Source organism: Convolutriloba macropyga, chromosome 6, assembly GCF_964194025.1.
Source record: "Convolutriloba macropyga chromosome 6, txConMacr16.3, whole genome shotgun sequence".
NCBI classification, from domain to species: domain Eukaryota; kingdom Metazoa; phylum Xenacoelomorpha; order Acoela; family Convolutidae; genus Convolutriloba; species Convolutriloba macropyga.
Window position 1 is genome coordinate 65,320,911 of NC_134473.1, and position 21,189 is coordinate 65,342,099.

The 21,189-nt window shown below is 36.0% G+C and overlaps 2 protein-coding genes across 3 annotated transcripts in view; both read left to right on the plus strand.

Annotated features, from left to right (window-relative positions):
* Window positions 1-21,189, plus strand: part of LOC142341873 (uncharacterized) — a 180,370-nt gene that overhangs the window by 80,244 nt on the left and 78,937 nt on the right. The window lies entirely within an intron of this gene.
* LOC142341872 (uncharacterized) overlaps window positions 1-21,189 on the plus strand; it is a 213,596-nt gene that overhangs the window by 43,316 nt on the left and 149,091 nt on the right. For both annotated transcript variants that reach the window (XM_075393169.1, XM_075393170.1), the window contains exon 3: window positions 20,462-20,634. In XM_075393169.1, the coding sequence (XP_075249284.1) occupies window positions 20,462-20,634 (173 nt within the window). The remainder of the gene's footprint in view (window positions 1-20,461; window positions 20,635-21,189) is intronic.

Consider the following 21,189-nt stretch of genomic DNA (forward strand, 5'->3'; position numbering starts at 1 on the left):
GAACGATAATCCCTTGGGCTTTAGAACCTGTTTGGACTTTCCCACTCCTACTTAGGCCCTCAATTGATTTGAAGAAGTCCTTTACTAGATTGAAAAACACTTTTTGTTAAACTGTATAAAGATAGTATTTTGAGAGCGAAATCTGACAACGTGTTAAGTTCTTCTATCTCAGACCACCTAGAACGATAATTCCTTCTGCTTTAGAACCTATTTGGACTTTCCCACTCCTACTTAGGCGCTCAATTGATTTGAATAAGTCCTTCACTATATTGTAAAGCACTTTTGGTTAAACTGTATTAAGATAGTATTTTGAGCGCGAAATCTGACAACGTGTTAAGTACTTCTATCTCAGACAACCTAGAACGATAATCCCTTGGGCTTCAGAACCTATTTGGACTTTCCCACTCCCACTTATGCGCTCAATTGATTTGAATAAGTCCTTCACTATATTGAAAAACACTTTTTGTTAAACTGTATAAAGATAGTATTTTGAGTGCGAAATCTGACAACATGTTAAGTATTTCTATCTCAGACCACTTAGAACGATAATTCTTTCTGCTTTAGAACCTATTTGGACTTTCCCACTCCTACTTAGGCCCTCAATTGATTTGAATAATTTCTCCACTATATTGAAAAATACTTTTTGTTAAACTGTATAAAGATCGTATTTTGAGTCCGAAATCTGACAACGTGTTAAGTACTTCTATCTCAGACAACCTAGAACGATAATCCCTTGGGCTTTAGAACCTGTTTGGACTTTCCCACTCCTACTTAGGCCCTCAATTGATTTGAAGAAGTCCTTTACTAGATTGAAAAACACTTTTTGTTAAACTGTATAAAGATAGTATTTTGAGAGCGAAATCTGACAACGTGTTAAGTTCTTCTATCTCAGACCACCTAGAACGATAATTCCTTCTGCTTTAGAACCTATTTGGACTTTCCCACTCCTACTTAGGCGCTCAATTGATTTGAATAAGTCCTTCACTATATTGTAAAGCACTTTTGGTTAAACTGTATTAAGATAGTATTTTGAGCGCGAAATCTGACAACGTGTTAAGTACTTCTATCTCAGACAACCTAGAACGATAATCCCTTGGGCTTTAGAACCTGTTTGGACTTTCCCACTCCTACTTAGGCCCTCAATTGATTTGAAGAAGTCCTTTACTAGATTGAAAAACACTTTTTGTTAAACTGTATAAAGATAGTATTTTGAGAGCGAAATCTGACAACGTGTTAAGTTCTTCTATCTCAGACCATCTAGAACGATAATTCCTTCTGCTTTAGAACCTATTTGGACTTTCCCACTCCTACTTAGGCCCTCAATTGATTTGAAGAAGTCCTTTACTAGATTGAAAAACACTTTTTGTTAAACTGTATAAAGATAGTATTTTGAGAGCGAAATCTGACAACGTGTTAAGTTCTTCTATCTCAGACCATCTAGAACGATAATTCCTTCTGCTTTAGAACCTATTTGGACTTTCCCACTCCTACTTAGGCGCTCAATTGATTTGAATAAGTCCTTCACTATATTGTAAAGCACTTTTGGTTAAACTGTATTAAGATAGTATTTTGAGCGCGAAATCTGACAACGTGTTAATTACGTTTTTTGTGGACCACCTAGATCGAAAATTAGCTCTGTACAACGCAGACACAACTCACTCTATGGGTGCACACCGGGCTCAAATAATTGCTTTGCCTCACCACAGGAGGCTGAAGATCACTCGGTGAGTGCTGACACACACGACCTACAAAATTGCCGGGCTTGGTCACAGGCGGTCTTGAGCAAAAAAAAACAGAGACACGCATTGCTCAAGCCGTCACTGTGTTGCCCAAGAAAGAGCGCTGCACCGCAGCACTGCTACAAAAAAAACAAGGCACTCGATGAGTGCTCACAGGACTCAAACAATTGCAGCGCTTCATCACAGGAGGCTCAGAGCAAGCACAAAAAAGAAGCTCAGGCCATCACTGTGAGCGCTGAAAAGCAAAGAGAGCACAACGTGCGAACTCACCATTTGAGGGTTGAAGATAGCAGTTGTTGCACGAAACAAACAAACAAATGCTCTAAAAAAGAGCATTATTCTTACATGAAAAGAAACATAAACACAGAGAAACACAGAAACACACCGAAACGCAACGAAAGACGCCCGCAAAACTCGCCCGCATCGCACGTACGTCCCCATCATGAGGTCACCAAAGCCCAGAAGTGGGGGGGAGCCGACTAACCGGCGTCTCAACGGTACAGGGGGGGGAGGTGCACCCCATGGGGCGAAACGCCCTCACCTTAGAATAATAGTATACATAAGTAATAAGAGGAGAGAAGATCAACCCCTCAACCAATATGGGTAAAAATTGGAGTACAGTTTACCCACAATACATGGGTACTACAGCGCTGATACTGGTACCCCAAAACATCAATTTTCTTATTTTCCCAAGGAAAATTCATGATTTTGGGCATATATTCATGGGGGTTGGGGGGGTTCACCTGCAGAGTGAAAATTGACCCCCTAGATCTCGGAAAACCCTATACAAAATATATATGGGGAGATTCCCCATTACCAATGGAGTTCAACGAGCCTATTCCTGCAGTCAAAGTCATTAATTTCAACATTTCGCACGTAGAAACGTGAAACGTACCAGTCACTAAAAGGCCAAAATGACCGTATGTGTCGAGGCCAATTTCTCGAAAACGGCTGAAAGAAACAAAACGCCATTTACAGGGATTCAAGTACTGCTCAAGCTGAGTTCAAATCAAAAGTCAGATCAAAAATCGGTTCACTCTACGAGGAGATATTCCAATATCAAGGTACCGTACCAAATGACCAAAATGACCCATTTCGGGTCCTGTTTCTCTACTATAACCAATAACCACTCATTATAACAACCTGTAAAATATATATGGGGACAATCCCCATTACACGTGCTGTTCAAATCACTAATTTTTACACGTGCATTTATGAAATTCAGAGTTCAGAGTGACCGCAGAACTGGCAGTCATCCGCTTCTGGGGACAAAATGGGGTCAAGTTCCCTGGCCAAGTTCTCTAAAACGGCTGAACAAAAAAAACGCCCTTAGTACAGTTTGTAGCACTGCTTAAGATACGCATCATATTAAAAAATGAGCACAATCGGTCCACTCTAGAAGAAGTTATAGCAAAATCTAGGTACGGTACCAAATGGCCAAAAAAGCGATGTGACCTGCCTTCAGAGCTAAAATTGGACATTTAAACCTCAGAAAACGCTACACAAAGTATACATATTCAGAATCTACGTTAGACAGGCTATTCAGAACACTAATTTTGTAACCTGAAGTAACAAAATTCAAAGGTTCAAAACGGGTACCAAGTACAGGTACCCTGCTTCACCGGGTCAAAATTGGGGCACCTGTCCTGGCCAATTTCTCGAAAACGGCTGAACGAAACGGAACGAGACCTATACCAAAACAAAGCTTAGCTCAAGCTGGGTCTAACAAAAAAAATCATCAAAATCGATACACTCTACAACGAGTTATTGCAAAGTTAAGGTACCGTACCAAATCACCAAAAAGCAAGGGTCCTCTGGCTGCAGAGCCAAAATTGACCATCTAAACCTGCAAAAACGCTACACAAAGTATACATATTCAGAATCTACGTTAGACGGGCTATTCAGAACACTAATTTTGTAACCTGAAGTAACAAAATTCAAAGCTTCAAAACTGGTGCCAGGTGGTGTCATTCGCTTCTGGGGCTAAAACGGAGGGCAAGTTTACTGGCCAATTTCTCTAAAACGGCGGAACGACAGCCCTTAGTACAGCTTGTAGCACTGCTTAAGATACGCATCATATCAAAAAATGAGCACAATCGGTCCACTCTAGAAGAAGTTATAGCAAAAAGTATGTACGGTACCAAATGACCAAAAAAGCGAGGTGACGTGACTCCAGAGCCAAATTTGACTATCAACATTCCGTAAAACGCTATGGAAAATATATATGGGGATACTCCCCATTAACTGAGGATTCTAAAACACTAACACTTATTCCGCAAATCAGCTGTTTTGTTGTACCTGAATGTGGGTCACCCAGAATAGCCCAAAAATTCGACTTTTTTCAACTTTAAACATTATTAACTTTCTGATGCGACCGATTTGAGAAACCAACCAAATACTGCAAGCAAGAGGGGTTCAGTGTCGACAAAATGCGACCACTCCCGTTTAATTTGGTCCAGTACTTTAGCAGATATTAACAAAATACTGACTTGTACCCCATTTTTTGGGCTAAAACCGAAGCCCGAAATCTCCGGAACTGACGTAAAACAACGTGAAACAGAGTTGCCGGCGTATTTGTGGGTGTGATTCTGGTCCACTTCGACGTTCTGGGTCACGTAAAACCTTCATGAGGAGGTGGGAAAAAATTTCCCACCTCACCATGAAGGTTTTGATGTTTTGTGTGTTTTGACATAAAACAACATCCACAGAAACTTGATGAAATCGTGAAAAAAAAAATTGTTGAGTTAACCCCATTAATTGATACAAATAGCTTCAGGAACCTAAATACTGCTCAGAAAACATAAACAGCACGCCCAAAAACTTGTTCAATCGCAAGAAAACACCACTTGACTCATTCATTTGGTCAAATGACCTATTTTGATTACCAAGTTTCAAGTTTCGCTAAAATAAACCATCAAAACTCGTAAAAAAATAGTACAATGTGTACTTGGGGATACTCCTCATCTACTGAGCAATCCAAAACACTACAATACTTATTCTTGACACAAAAAATTTCAACTATGTCGCCGCCGAAATAGCCTAAAATGGTCGATAATCGAGGTTCCTCGCTTACAGAGCAAAAATTGACCCACTCAACTCAATAAAACCACATAAAAAATACAAATGGAGATACTCACCGCTATCAGCGGAATCCAACGAACTAATATATGTAGGGATACTAAGGTATTTTGGGGTATCCATTTTTGGGGACTCCAATCTCATCTAAAATGGTGACTTTTTTACAATTTTACCAATCCATAACTTTTTTTACCGAGCCGAATTAGGGTAAAAAAAATTATCAGAAGTGCCCGACAATTACAATACCAACACAATGAGCTAATGTTGGTAGAATTCTGCAAAGCACTTGCCTACTTATCAACAAAACAACTAACTGTACCTCTATCAATCTGAATCTGAAAGACTTTAAAAAAATGGAAGCTACATGAGGACCCTACGTCATTACTGCTTCTTTATTAGTGTAATTCAGTTTTCCAGAGATCTATTTTATGCAGAAAGAATAGTTTCTGATTTAATACATAAGGAAGAGAGATTGCAATCAAGTTGGTCCACTTTAAAACCACTGCGTTTCCTGTTGTTATCATTTGAAGAAATTAAAGTCCTTTAAACCGTTTTTTCTGAAACTTCATCATTGATATTCACTTCAGAATCCCCAATGGCTCCTAAATTACTTGTTCGATCCAGAATTATTAGTAAGGCTAAAGTGTGGGAAACGTTTATATTAAACTTAACCGAAACTTTGCGAAACTTAATAAACGGCAGGAAAGAGTTTCATGAATGTTTGTTTTGTCTTCTATAATCTGTGCAGTGCCCTGTTTCTGAAACATGTACCTAAAATAACAAACAAATTCCAGTTTTCGAAGGACTGGGTTTTTGAAGCAGTGCTCATGTAGAAAAATGATATTAGTTTGAATTAAAAAGAAAATCAATCTGATTCTGAAAGACTTTAAAGAAATGGAAGCTGAATGAGGACCATATGTCGTTACCGTTTCTGTTTTTGTGTAATCCAGTTCTACAGAGATCTATTTTATGCAGGAAAACTAATTTTTGATTTAATATATAAGAAACAGAGGTTGGATTCAAGTTGATCCACTTTAAAACCACTGCGTTTCCTGTTAGTATGATTTTAAAAAATTAAAGTTTCTTTAATCCGTTTGTTTGAAACCTCAGTTTTGAAATTAACTTGAGAATCCCCTAATGGTTCCCAAATTACGTGTTGAATCTAGAAACATGAGTAAGGCTGAAGAGTGGGAGACCTTTATATTAAACTTAACCGTTACTTTGCGAAACTTAATAAACGCCGGAAATAGTTTCATAAACGTTTGTTTTGTCCTTTAAAATTTGTAGAGAGCCCTTTTTCGGAAACATGTACCTAAAATTTGAAGACTAACTTCACTTCAACGAACAGGGTTTTGAAGCAGCGCTAATGTTGGAAACTGGAAGTAGTTTGAATTAAAAGGAATATCAATCTGATCTAAAAGACTTTAAAGAAATGAAAGCTAAATGAGGACCATATGACGTTACCGTTTCTGTTTTTGTGTAATCCAGTTCTACAGAGGTCTATTTTATGCAGGAAAACTAATTTTTGATTTAATATATAAGAAACAGAGGTTGGATTCAAGTTGATCCACTTTAAAACCACTGCGTTTCCTGTTAGTATGATTTTAAAAAATTAAAGTTTCTTTAATCCGTTTGTTTGAAACCTCAGTATTGAAATTAACTTGAGAATCCCCTAATGGTTCCCAAATTACGTGTTGAATCTAGAAACATGAGTAAGGCTGAAGAGTGGGAGACCTTTATATTAAACTTAACCGTTACTTTGCGAAACTTAGTAAACGCCGGAAATAGTTTCATAAATGTTTGTTTTGTCCTTTAAAATTTGTAGAAAGCCCTTTTTCGGAAACATGTACCTAAAATCTGAAGACTAACTTCACTTCGACGAACAGGGTTTTGAAGCAGCGCTAATGTTGGAAACTGGAAGTAGTTTGAATTAAAAGGAATATCAATCTGATCTAAAAGACTTTAAAGAAATGAAAGCTAAATGAGGACCATATGTCGTTACCGTTTCTGTTTTTGTGTAATCCAGTTCTACAGAGATCTATTTCATGCAGGAAAACTAATTTTTGAGTTAATATATAAAAAACAGAGGTTGGATTCAAGTTGATCCACTTTAAAACCACTGCGTTTCCTGTTAGTATGATTTTTTAAAATTTAAGTTTATTTAATCCGTTTGTTTGAAACGTCAGTATTGATATTCACTTCAGAATCCCCTAAAGGTTTCCCAAATTACGTGTTCAATCTAGAAACATGAGTAAGGCTGAAGAGTGGGAGAACTTTATATTAAAATTAACCGTTACTTTGCGAAACTTAATAAACGGCAGGAAATCCTTTTAAGAATGGAAGCTAAATGAGGACCATATGTCGTTATCGTCTCTATGTCGGTGTAATACAGTTCTACAGAGATACATTTTCTGCAAGAAAAGTAGTTTTTGATTTACTATATCAGGAAGAGAGATTGGATTCAAGTTGATCCACTTTAAAACCACTGCATTTCCTGTTGTTACGATTTTAAAAAACTAAAGTTTCTTCAAACAGTTTTTTTGAAACTTCATTATTGATATTCACTATAGAAATTCCAAATAGTTCCTTATTTACTTGCTTGACGTAGAAGCATCAGTAGGGCTGAAGAGTGGGAAACTTTTATCTTAAAATTAACCGTATATTTGCGAAATTTAACAAACGCCGGAAAGCAGTGCTAATGTTGGAAACTGGAAATAGTTCGAATTAAAAGGAATATCAATCTGATCTAAAAGACTTTAAAGAAATGAAAGCTAAATGAGGACCATATGTCGTTACCGTTTCTGTTCTTGTGTAATCCAGTTCTACAGAGATCTATTTTATGCAGGAAAACTAATTTTTGATTTAATATATAAGAAACAGAGGTTGGATTCAAGTTGATCCACTTTAAAACCACTGCGTTTCCTGTTATGTAGTGCTTATAATGGAAAATGTAATTAGTTCGACTTAAAAAGAATATCAATCTGATTCTTAAAGTTTATCGCTACCGTTTATAAAGTTTGTATTTGCACTGTGTTTTAGTTTACTGCTAAATTTTTATTGTTTCACTGCTGAATACAAAAAAGGTGGTAACCACACCTGAACTTGTTCAGGTGAAAATTTACCTGAAATCCAGTTCAGTTGTATTTCAGGTGCTTTTACACCTGAAATTTACCTGAACTTCTAGTTACCTGAACTTTTTTTTAGTGTTTACAAGTTTTATCTTGGTTGAAGTAAAATTCCGACTCGGAAATATCCCATATCCTATTAGAAAACGGAGGAAAACAAGCGAGAAAACTTTCCTACCAGGAAATTCAGGAAAAAAAGAAATTGTAAGATTTCCTACTAGGATTTGCGAGAAAAGCAGGCGAAAGTTTTTTTTCCGAGCAGGAAATTGCGGAAAAGCGGGTAAAAGTTTTTTCCGAGCCGGAAATTACGGAAAAGCGGGTGAAAGTTTTTTTCCGAGCAGGAAATTACGGAAAAGCGGGTTTTAGTAAGATAATCAGGAATCCTAGTGAGATTAGTAGGAATCGTTGCACCGGGTATATTGTGTGTATCAACTTTAATAGGTTGTTTTATCGGAAGTGGGTGTGAAATGAAAAAATTAAGCAATAAGAAAATTATATTTGCAATGGACATGTGTAATAGAGTCCAGAGTTAGGATTGTAGAAGACAAAGTATCCTGCTGTGTTTTTCGTGTATCTGTCAAATTTGTAGATAATCTCTTGACCAAGAAAGGGTGATGGGTTTGTTTGCACTCGAAAAAGAGGCGGTGCAGCGGCTTGTGGGTGAAAAATCAGTTTATCTTGTTGGACTGCAATTCCGACCCAAAATGTATTTCTAGATTTTTTATGTAATTCGTTTGCTCGTTGTTTCTGTTATGGTGTGATTTGTATAATTCAGAAATTTTCTGTTTAGCCCAATTATGTAGTGGTTCACCGTTATTATGATCTCCAAAAAAGGCGGGAGAGAAACAACAATTTTTAGTCAAGTTTTAATGGTAGGGTGGGATAAGTTCTCGTAGTATCTATCAGGTTTTTTTCCGATATATCGGTAAGAGCGTTGGTCGAGATCTAGTGAAGGCGAGTTTGATCTTAGTTTAATTATAGGTGGAGTATCTTGAAAACTGAGTGGTAATGAGCTTTGAAATGAGGGTGATGAATTTACTATATTAAAAGAGTGATTCCATTGTGCTTGTGAGAGTAAGCGTTCAATATTAGTTACTGGTCCTCCTGGTGGATTAAAGGGATTACTCGAAATTTTTGATGGAGTAGGTGAAGAAAATTGAGAGCTAAATTGGTCGGAAATAGAAGTCTCTGAGATAAGATAAATATCTTGCTGTGTACCGTTTATATTTAAAACATTGTGAATTGGCTGTGGCAATTCAGAACTACCGGTTTTATCTGTGTTTTCAAAATTTTTAGGTTGAGTGGAGAATTGTGGTGTGTTTGAATAGTTAATTAATTCCGGTTGTGGTCCTCGTGGTTGAGCAGGTACAATATTTGGTGGTTGAAGTGGTTTGTTGGCGAGGAAGCCTGAGTATGGCAATAAAGTCTGTTTTTATTTGGTGTGTTTATTGCTGTGCTTCCGTTTGGTGTATTTGCGCTTGACTTTGATAAATGGATATGGGATTACTGATTGTGGGGTAAAATGGGGGGAATTGTCCAGTAGGACGAGGTCCATCTGCAGATTTGGCAGTAAACATGACTGAGTAGGGGTGTTCTTCGGTTTCTAGTGCTTGTGATTTTTTATTAAAGAGTTTAAATGATGACTTTTTGGGGGTGGATAGTAAACTTGCTTCACTGTATGAGCAACTAGGTGACTTGGAGACGGGGGGGAGCAGTTGGTAATTGAACCCAGAGTGGGGAAATTACCAGAATGATAGATTTTAAATTTTGTGGAATTTGGAACAAAAATTATTAAGAGATTTTAAGTAGGTATGGTAACTCGGATTGCTGCAAAGGACGATTCTGGTGGGATGACATTGTGTAGATGAATGAGATCTAAAAAATCAGCAAAGAGAAAACTGTTAACAATTCTGCAATTGTATAATCTTTTCGAGAGAAGGTGTGGATATACAAGTTTACTTTGTGAGCTGCTGTTTTGCGAGTTGCTGGTATTGTCCATCCAGCCTAAGAAGTTCTTTAATAAATTTTATATCGTATTAGGCTGGGATAGCGTCAAGATTAATTGTGTAGACAATGTGGGTATAACGGAGTTCAGATAGTTTAGATGTGTCATGAGATGGGAATATTGTAAGAATTTGTTTAGGTTTAAAATTTTGAATACATACCTAAAGGTATCAGCGTATGGTGTTCTTTTAAAAAATTTTTCAAGTTTGTGTTGTGAAGAAATTTGCAAACCTGGTTTTGATAGAGATTGAGTTGAACTTTCAGTAATTTGAGACTGAAAGTATGAAGTTGTGTTGGTTTTCGTGAGCAGCTCAGTTGATTTTTTTGCTGTGATAGCTGGTTTAGAAAGAAAGCTAAGAACTGTGCTGTGAAACAGTTCTTTTAGTTAAGGAGAAGAGAGGGTGAAATCAAGTTTGAAACTTATAGAAAGGAATTTTTTTCTAACTGACAGTGAGAATAGAAGAGCGAAAAGAGAAGTTTTGTCAAGAGAGTGGAGTTAAGAAAGTGTAGATTGAGTTTAGTTCAAGAGAGAAGAGAAAAAAGTGAAGCAACTAGGTTGAGAGAGAGAGGTGGACTGAAAACTGATATTAGACGATACAATATAGCCTAATCACATTTTGTTCGGGGAAGAAAAAATTACCCAATCCTACCTTGGTAAATAAATGAGATTAGGGAATTTTTCCGGACTGAGCAGTGGATCGGTTGTTGACTTAAGTTTTAGTTAATTTCCTTTTTATTATTTTCGTGGGGAATGGCCTGTAATCCCCTTCCTTTCATTTCGTGATGGAAGTGTTTTTGTTGTTCTGCTAGGGTAGCAGGTGAATAGATAGTCAGTGTGCTTTGTTTACTATATTAAAGAACCTGATTAAATTTCCCAGTAAAGTAATTGTATTAGGTGGAGAGGGGGTGAAGGAACTAACCGAATTATCCCTCTCGTATAAGTGGCCAAGCGAATTGTAATTTCCTAGGATTTGTATTTACTAGGTATTTAGTGTGTTATGCTAATTTGTGTTAGCGGCCAACTAATGCGAGAACAGTGATTTGTGCAGTGTAAGAGTGGTGTATAAATATTTTAAATGTGCGTCGTTCTCGAAGCCGAAATTTTTGATTGTGGTATGAAGACTCTATAGTCTTTCTTCGGTTTTCCTCTAAGACGAGTTTCATTGGTACTGTAGATTTCGGAGTGAATTTCGGGTATTTGAGACAAACTAAAAGGTGGTGGGGGAAAAGGTTAAGTTGTGGATGGTATGTTTTGGTTGTCTAGACCAATAGAGACAGACTTCGACTTAGTGATAGTAGGTTTTCCAGGATGAAGTTGAAACAAAGTCTTTTCCGAAAAAAATTTTCAATTTGTTCTTGAATGAAAATTTCTTTCGGGTAATATGGTACAATTTTACTTCTATGCTTAATGATTTGTTTACAAGAGAAATCTTGTAATTTATAAGTGACCAATATGGAGGCATAGATTAATATGTAAGGTTCAATTTTTTGTGGTTGGATCTTTTTTGATATTCCTATTTGTGTGGCTTTATTTACAATGAAAACATAAGTGTTAATTTTAAGTGGTTGCGCCGTTCCGAAACGGCGATTTATGAATGTGCGTAAATGTTTTTTTCTTAGTTGTGAACTTCGTTATAAACTTATCTTTTCACGAAGGAGAAACCAATGTGCGAGGTTCCTGTCTATAATGTTTTTCAGACAATTTCGATAATTTGTGGACGATGACCGAGAAGTTCAGTGCGTGTTTGGGAAAGAAATTACAGGGTGAAGTCGGCAAAGTTTTACAATTTCAAAAGCTATTTGTAGTGGAAGATAGATTAAACATTATTGGTTTCATTGGTTTCTGACCAAATGCAAGTTCATATGGCGATAAATTCTTATTGGTTCTAAATTGTGAATTTTTATGCTAAAGGAAATAATTTATTTTCGGTGACCATGTGTCGTATTGTGAGTCTAAAACCGTGCGAAGAAATGTATTTAGTTGACGATTATTATTCTAAACAAGTCCGTTAGACCATGGTGCGTATGGCGTTTGTGGTTTAAATTGGACATTATATGTGCGGCAAAAGTGTGTAACTTCTCCGTTAATATATTCTTTTCCATTATCTTTTACTAAAATATCGGGTATCCCGAATTTGACAATCCAGAGATCAAATAACACAGTGAGTGCATTTGCTGCATCTTTTTTGGGAGAAGAGTGAAGGACGACATAATTTGTGAAAGCGTCTACGATAACATAGACATATGAATTTCCATCCGAAGATGGAGAGATTGGGCCTTTTGTGTTCATTGAGATAAGGTGATTAAAGTATGGTGAAACTTCTAAAAATGGCTGTTGAGCCACGAGGAGATGTAACATGGATTTGCTCGTTTGGCAATTCAAGCAATCTTGTGTAAGCATTTCGATCCATGTTTTAATATTCGGGAAGTAACAATTTCCTGTTGCTGTAGCATATGTTTTTTCATGACCGGGATGGCCTGAAATTTGTGAGAATGAGCAATATAAAATACTGTTAGAAGGAGAGAGAATGGTAAAAAGATTTTGGGTGAGGTGGTTTCTTTTATATAGTATAAGAGATGATTTGTTTCATTTACTTTTAGGTCTTGGAAACGTCGATTGTAATGTAACAAGCCTTTGTTTGCTCGAATAGTTAGTGAAGGGACGGGGTGTGATTTTTATAATTTTTTCAAACAAGAAGTTGTCGAATAACTGGGTCCTGTCGCTGTGCTTAATATTTTAGTGTATCGTTTATTGCTGTTTGTTTGTTGTAGAAATAATTATAAATTGTCCAGTGCTGGGAGTGAGAATTTAATGGTGTTTATTAACTCTGAATAATTTGCATTTTGAGTAGACTTTGTAAAAGATCCTGTTTTATTTGAGTTCAAATTGACATCCGTGTGTTGTATAATAGGATAGGTTTCTAACAATGAGTGGTTTTGTTTAAATTCTTGTTTTTTGTTTTGTTGTAATTGTTCGAAAGGTTGTGCCTTGGTTTTAATTTCCTGATACGAGACAGGAAGATAGAAGTCATTTTTGAGTTGTACTTTAAAACAATTATCTTTGATCTGTAAGTATTTTGCAAAATGTGGTGATTCTTTTGTAGTGTCCGGAGTTATTGTGTTAAAATATTCATTTGATACAGCATAGTGACACTGTATAGGATGAGTATGATGGTTAAGTGTCATAAAAAATTTAATAAAATTGGGGATCGCAACCGTTCTAAGACGGTCTTCGTCTTGTGTTGTTGTCGTTAGTGAAGGACTCAATAAATCTGGAAGTGAAAGCTTTTTTGCTTCCGTCCAAACTATGTGTAGGTTTGTGAATTTCACTAGAAATAATTGAATTTTATATACTCTGTGGTTTGGTTTGTTCTTTGGTGTGAACAAAAAAAGAATTGTTTTGTGGTCAGTGTGTAAAAAAAACAGGATGTGGTGTTCCTTGAATGAGAAATTCATAATCCAAAAATGCATCGATTTCTATTGAACATTTGCGAAGACTGGTTGAGAGTCTAAAATCTGTGGTGGAAATTAAACGAGATTTTGCTGAAACTAATTCAGTTTGTCCAAATTGATTTAAGTGCAGCTCCAATGCCCTAGTTAGAGGCATCGCATAAAATATTACAGGGTTTTTCTGAGTTAGGAATTTCAAGACGAAGTGTTCCATCTGTAAGTTACTTTTTTACTCTGTCAAATATTTGCTGTAGTTTGGGTGTCCAATTAAAATTTTTTGTATCCCGGAGTCGGAGATAGAAAGGTCTTAATATAACTTGTAAGTTATAGATTTATTTTGAGATAAATGTGAGACATCCAACGTAATTTTGTTTTTTTTTGTTTTCCGGTGGTTGCAATTTTAAAAATCCATCACTTTTTGATTTTAGCGGGTGTATCTGATTGTTTTGAGTTTAAGTTCCCAAGAAATTAACTGAGTCTAAGAAAAAGAAACATTTATCAGGAGCGGCTTTGAGATTTTTCAGATATTGGTCAAGCGTTTGTAACATTGTGTCTGTTGTAGTGTCTTATATGACCACATCATCAAGATATTTGTTTGATCAAGTCTTGGTGACGGTTTGTCTAGCGGCATCTGGTTGTATGCGCTGTTCATGTCAGCTATAGAGACTATCGGTCCCTTATTACGTTTTAGTATTATTTGGATTGCTTCCATGGGACAGCTTCAATTTGGTTCTCCAATCATTGTGTTCTGTTGACGAGCATCCAAAACAATTTTCACTGATTCTCCTTTTTAAAGAACAATTACTAGCATAATGAAAGTGTTTCCCGTAGTGAGTGAATCTGTGTTTACATGTGCTATGATATCGAAGTGTGTTAATATACCGAGTAAGTGTTTTACTCAGTCTTGTATTTGAAGAGGGATGCGGTTTGCTCCGTTGTCGCTTTTAAGGGTAGGTTTAGTTCTACTTTAATTTTACCTACATCGAATTTAGACGTAGCGTTGTCTAAATTGTGTGAGAATTGTGCTAAATTTTCAAACTGTGGTTGTGTTAATTTTGTGTGTTCGAAATTGAACATCGCGAGAAAATCTCGATCGGATTCTGTGAAGTTTGAGACGTCAACTGGTATATGAAACTTTTATTGATGTGATTCATATTCACGATCCTGTTGTTTAGTGAGGTTTAGACGAGAAAGTTTTTCAAGTGTTTCTGATGTGCCGTTTGTAATGTAGTTTGAAGTATAAGCATCCATGATATCTGTGAGTTCATTAAAGCGATATTTCATTGCTTGTAAATCATTTAGTGAAGCATCCTGTTGTGCATATACAATTAGCCCTTTTACAAGTTATTGGATGAGTTAAGGCGTTTTGTATTCACATTTGGATAAATGATTGGTTAGGGTATTCAAGGTTGTTAATATCCTTCATAGAGAAGAACATATTTTTGCGGAGTGGTATAAATGAGAAATCAGATGCATAAAGAATAGTGCCGTTCGCATATTTATTCTTACATTCATAGGCGGTTAGAGAATATGTTAAATTTCTGTGTTCAAAGGGTTGGAAATACAGTGATTGATCACCAATAACAGGAAATAACGGTGAATAGTGTGGAGGTGATCAGATTGAAGAATCATAAAATTTCCTTGATTTCAACTCATGATTATGATTGATCTCTAGTGTATGAGATGAACATTTTATCCAATCAATATATTTTATTAGGAAGGGTGTTCCTAGGATATTGAATTCTGTGTTGGAGACGTCAAAGGTAAGTGTGAAAGAAGTACTTCTGAGAGATCTATTTTCTGTTTAATTTGGATAGATGTTAAGTTAACTGTGCCATTTGATTATAATTTAGAATTATTTGCTGCTAAGAGAACAAATGTTGATTCTTTCAGTGGTAATTTGTGGTATTCTTTAATTTTGTTGCAAGTATCTTTTCTTAGGACATTAAGTGCAACGCCTGAATCTATTAGAAAATCGATTTCAAGATGTTGTGGAGAAACTGTTTTAGTATGATCAGGTGTTTGTTGTATATTTTGTTAGTGTTGTAGAAAGAATTTATTTTCACATGGTGTATATAGAATTGCATTCTTCTTTGCAGTTAAAAAATTCGTCTTGGGTATCTTGTTATAATTCTAAGAGCAAATCCTTGAATTGTTGTTATAGAAGTTGTTCTTCTGAAACGTTTTGTGTTTCTGTATTTTCTGTGTTAGACATCTTGTTTTCTGTTTGTTCTTGGTCTAAGAGTGAGTTATTATAGTTTCGTACATTGCGAAGTCGATTGTGTGAGAATGGGCGTCTTGATCGATTTCCATCTCTATTATAGGGAGGTGATTGCTGTCTAGAATTATTTGAATATATGCTATTAGTGTTATAAGTAGGTTTGTTTTGAGAGTTGGAGGGTCTAGGGTATGGCGAACCATTTGTACACGGTGGTCTAAGAGTGAGTTATTATAGTTTCCTACATTGCGAAGTCGATTGTGTGAGAATGGGCGTCTTGATCGATTTCCATCTCTATTATAGGGAGGTGATTGCTGTCTAGAATTATTTGAATATATGCTATTAGTGTTATAAGTAGGTTTGTTTTGAGAGTTGGAGGGTCTAGGGTATGGCGAACCATTTGTACACGGTGGTTTAAAAATACCTTACCATAATAGAGTTTTGAGTTTGAATATGGAAATTTATTTGGAATCACGGTGATCTCTACTGTTGCTTCTAGAGCGATACGAAAAAGGTAGTGATTTGACGGTCATATTGTTTGATGTTTCTTGTTTGTTTGGAAGGTGTTGGTTCATTGCTTGATTGCAAGTTTGTTTTTGAAAATTAGGTTTTTCGAGTGATTTTGTGTCTCTTTTGTCACATAATGTAGAAATGCTGTGTCCCGATCTTGAGCATTTTTTACAGAATTTTAGGAAGAGTGGTTTTCTTAAAAATTTGGATCATTTGAGTACTTGTGATGTACTTCGTTAGTCCCCGGTGCAATATCTTGTTCCATCATATATATATCATCTACTGTGAGATGATAAATATCTAGAGAAAGGTTATTAAATGATGAGGAAAAAGTGGAATTTGTGCTAAGTTTATGTCTATCTATGTGTGTGTTCTTGTGATATCTTCTTGATGTATTTTTTTTTACTAATTGTGCGAATGGAAACTGTGGTTTCAATGCAGTTGATTTCGGGTTTGCAATCTTTTTTAGAGCTATTCTGGCTAATTGTGGATCAAGTGCTTTGAGAAGTGCGTCTTTCATTTGTGCATTACGCATATCTGGAGCGTTATTAACATATGCTTTTCAAGTAATTTGTTCATTTCTAAGTGCCAGTATTTTTGTCTGTTCACCAGAAGCACGTGTTATGTTTTCTAATAATAGTTTCGCTTGAGTTTGCGATTGTTGATTATCTAATGTCTTTTGAAATTCACGGTAAAACCGTCGCCAGTCTTTTTTTTCTGGTGGTAAATGTGAGTACCGCTGTTGTGCCGAGCCAATTAGGGCCGTTTGTATCATGGCAGTTCGTTTCAGGATCCATGCTTCATAATATTGTGAACCAGTCTGCTCAGGTCCTCTCGTTATTACCATAATTGATGTAATATCATCTAAGAACTCCTCTGTTGTGTAAGTAGGGTCAGTACCACCAAACGGTCTTAGAGACTGTTGCATGGGCATTGAGCCTCCTAAATAAAAAAAACGTCATTTGTGTATTTGGGCTAACTACAGGTGACGGTGTTTGTGTAGACGGTGCCGGTAAATAATAGGAAGTTGGGACAACTAATGTTTGTCAAATATTCTGTGAATTGAGTTGTCGAACTAGATTTACTAATTGTTGTTGAGTGATTTGAATATTTTGATTATTTGTTATTGTCGGTGCGGTTGATTTATTCAAAACGACGTGTTCAGTATTAAAGTGTACAGAGTTCTGTCTTTGTAAGCGTGGTAAAGGTGTGTTTACGTTTGGTAATTTAGGTAGAGTTGTATTTAATGGATCTGAAGTTTCTGTCAATTCAGTCAAATTCACAAATTCACAGATCGTCTCCGCTGGTTATTCTCGTAAAAATATGTGTTGTTAGTGGTATCCTTAGTGACTTGATTGCTATCATTAGTTGGGTTATTATTTCGGCCATTATCTTCAAGTTCAATTAATGTGTTCACTGTATTTAATGAAAAGAGTGTTCAATCATCTAACAATGTGGAATTAAAGTCTGTTTTTGTAGTTTCGTTAATACAAGTGTCTGTAGGTAGTGAGTGGACTATTGTATCCTTATTTTATATCGGTGATGCTTCCAGATAGTTTCAATATTGTTTTGGTTAATGGTTAGTTTTTGTATAATTTCCGATGCAACTTCTGTGATATTTACAAAATTTTTTGGAAACCAGTTGGAATCATAAATGAAATGTAGTGTTTCTGGTAGTTTAGATATTAACTGTGACTATGTCTCAGGTATTAATATTTTAGCTGGAAAAATGTGTCTTACGAGAAAGATAGAAGTGTAAGAGAACCGAGAATCTCTTCTTCATGTAAGTCTGCGTCTTTTACAGATCTTAAATATGTTTTAAGATGATGAGTCAAACCTTCTACTTCTTGTCGAGCAATTTTGTGTATGCTCTCTTTTCGTGACTGTAGAGCGGCAGTATTAAGTATGGAAGCGAGAGGTTTAAGAAATTCAAAAGAAGATTTACTAAATACATCCGCTCCTTCCGAGGGTTGTTTTTCTGACCATAATCGGTTAAGGAATTCAAATAGTGTATCCGATAGTGGGTTAAAAAAGTGTCATATATGAGAGAAATGTATTTGTTTGTGTGAGGATTACAAAGAAAAAGAATCGAGCCCTTTGTGAGTTGAGCTCCATAATTTTCAATTAGATATGAGAGAAACGCAGTTCGTGAAACCTGTGGTGCTTTGTTTGGCAAAGAAAGGAGAGGCTGTTGCTGGGCTGCAAAATAGTGATATTTGAATTGTTTTGCTATGTTTAGAAGTAAATTTAATTGATCTTGGTGTCGATAGTGTTCAGCTTCAAAGGGTGAAATGACAATTAAAGACGTTTGATCTGTTGTGTAGGAAAAATTAAAAGATTATATAAACCATTTCTAAGTTTCTTTCTCAAAAGAAAATTTTGTGTTTTCTGTGATTTATTTTTACGGCTAGAGTTTGTTAACTCACTCGTCGAACCAGTTAAAGCAGACCCAAGATGGACTCCTTTTACAGCCTTAAAGACTAAAGAGCTAGGGCTACTTATTTCTGCGCGCGAAGTAGGCTTACCTATATCTCTCAGACTAACACCGGAGTAAGAGGTATGCTAATCGTGTTATTACTGTATTAGACTAACTATAGTTAGTGGAGTTCTCTCAGTCTGTGATTAGCTGGAGGTCTACATCTAGTATTTCTACTGCTACACAAGAATGTCAGTATTCCAATGTTCCAATTGTACGTGTTAAATCAGAAAATAGTTTTGTTGGCAAGTTTGAATTCAAAATCAGTGTTCGGAAAAAAAATTTGTTTAGAAAATGGTCATTTGACATGATCATAGCATCGAACAGTGGAAAGAAGTGTCACCTGAATTGAAACTCTTAATCTAACCGCGCTGATTGTTTTTATTTGCTTTCAAACGGAGTTTGAAGCAGTTACTGTAAACATGTTGGTCTTTTTTAATGCAAAGTTTTTTTTTGATGGACCAATTTTGCGCTTTTGTTCTATAACATTCTGTGACTTCTGAAGTGACTTTTTCACAATTCAGTTCTTCATTTGTGAGCGATGAATGTTGCTCTCGTTCTGAAATCATTGTATTTGGTGGTGCGTGTTTAAAATGTCAGGCGTCCAAATTAGTGGTCAATGCTTCAAACCATAGTGGGGTTGTCTTCATTCCCTCTAAATTTAATTCTCACTGCCTCTCGTTCCATAGCAGTTCGTCCGACGCTTGTCGGTTTATGTTCTTATGGTACTCTTTGAATAGAATTGAAGATCTTGGAAACAGCATTTTTTAATAGCGGCCCTAGTTACTCAGCCGCCTAATGTAGCGCTCCTTTTTTTTACAATTCGAAGAATTTGAATTGTATTGGGGCGCTGTCTTTTTTTAAAGATCTGTTCACACATTTTCATGATTTTTGAAGTCAAGTTGGAGTAGTGATTTTGGTCACGCCAAAACAGGAAGTAGAGCGAAACAACGAGTGGTTTTGCAGCGTGAAAAATTTTCACTCCAATTTTAAAGTAGTGTGAGAAAACGGTGTTTGAACAAAAATTCGCTTTCTTTGGATTTCTCTTCATATGCGGCAAATTCAATTTGATTTTTACTGTTTTTTCGATATTTTGGATTGGATTTTTTTTTCTAAATGGTTCTTCCAACCTATTCATAGTTTAATCTAAGCCTATTTTTGTTTGAATCAAATTTGTTTTTCTTGCTCGTAATTTTTTTGTTCAGATGAGGCGTTTTGAAGTTGATTTTTTGTTTTTTTTTCCTATTTTTTTTATTAGATTTTTTTGAAAAGGTTTTCCAATTCACTCATAGTCCGTTTTAGGTCTACTTTTTTTAGTCAAAGAAAACTATGTTTTTTTACGTCGTCGAATGAAATTTTTTTCGCTTTACTTCTATGCACAGCTTGTTCAACATTTTGTGTAAATTTTTTTTTGGAATACTCTAGGCTAGTTTTACTCTTCTCTCAATTTGCTAAAAGTGTTTGCAGTTGCTCAGCAGTTGCTCAACAAAGCAATCCAAAATGAACAGTGTCATTATCAAAAAAAATCAGAAATAGAAACGGGATAAAAACATAAAGCCCAATTTTAGATGCCCGTTGCTGAAACTTTTTTCTTGGTTATCATCTCCAATACTTATTGGTATTGATTCTAGCCCTTTTATCGTCTCATTACCGAACAAGAGTATGTTCAGATCCGAAATGACATCAGAATGATTCGCACTTTAAAACTGTTTGTGTAGAAAAATCTTTTTACATTAGTTTTTTCTCTTCATTAGTTTTTTCTCTTTTAATCCCAATCTTGGTTACGCGAATCAACGGCGGCTATTTTCAGGCAATCTGCCGGGTATGTTTATCAATCCACTTGTTTTTTTCATGTCTTTAGAGGGAATCCGTGACAAGATACGCGGATCTGGTCGAGTCTATGGTACTAACAGTGACAATGTAGTTGCTATTCGCAATCTCACAATCAGATTTTCTGAAGAGGGAAAGGGTCAGTGGAGAGCTGAAAACAATCTCGCATTCCTCTTTCTCCACCCATATTCCAAAAATCTTCAGGTAAAAACTGGATAAAAAAGGAGGTATCAATGATCTCGCTAATTGCTCTCGAACGAAGTTTGAAGCAATTATTGTAAACGTGTTGGTCTTTTTTTATAAAACTTTTTGGTTGACCGTTTTTGCGCTTTTCTTCGAGAACATTCTTCAATTTGAGTGATTTCAATTTCTCACATTCCAAAATGAAATTTGTTTCTAATATGAAAAGAATTCTGGGAATGAAGCGGTTCAGGCTGAAAGCGGTTGTAGCTTAGTCGTAAAGACGTCCGGGTTTTTGCAACAATACAAAATTTAATAAGCTAAGCGCCTAAACTAAAGTTTTCCCACCAGCCTGTTGTTCGAGAGCAACTCATCTGACGTAAGTCGATTTAAGTTTATTAATTCCTCACAAACAAAGTTCTTAGTAATTATTAGTCCTCTGTTCTTTTATATAAAATTTTTTGATTAAGCGATTTTGCGTGTGACCCTTTTGACTTTTCGTCCTCAAAAACGTGATCAAAGGAAATTCCAGGAGAATATTAAGAGACTGAGAGGGTCTCTTAGGGCCTTAAGTCTTAC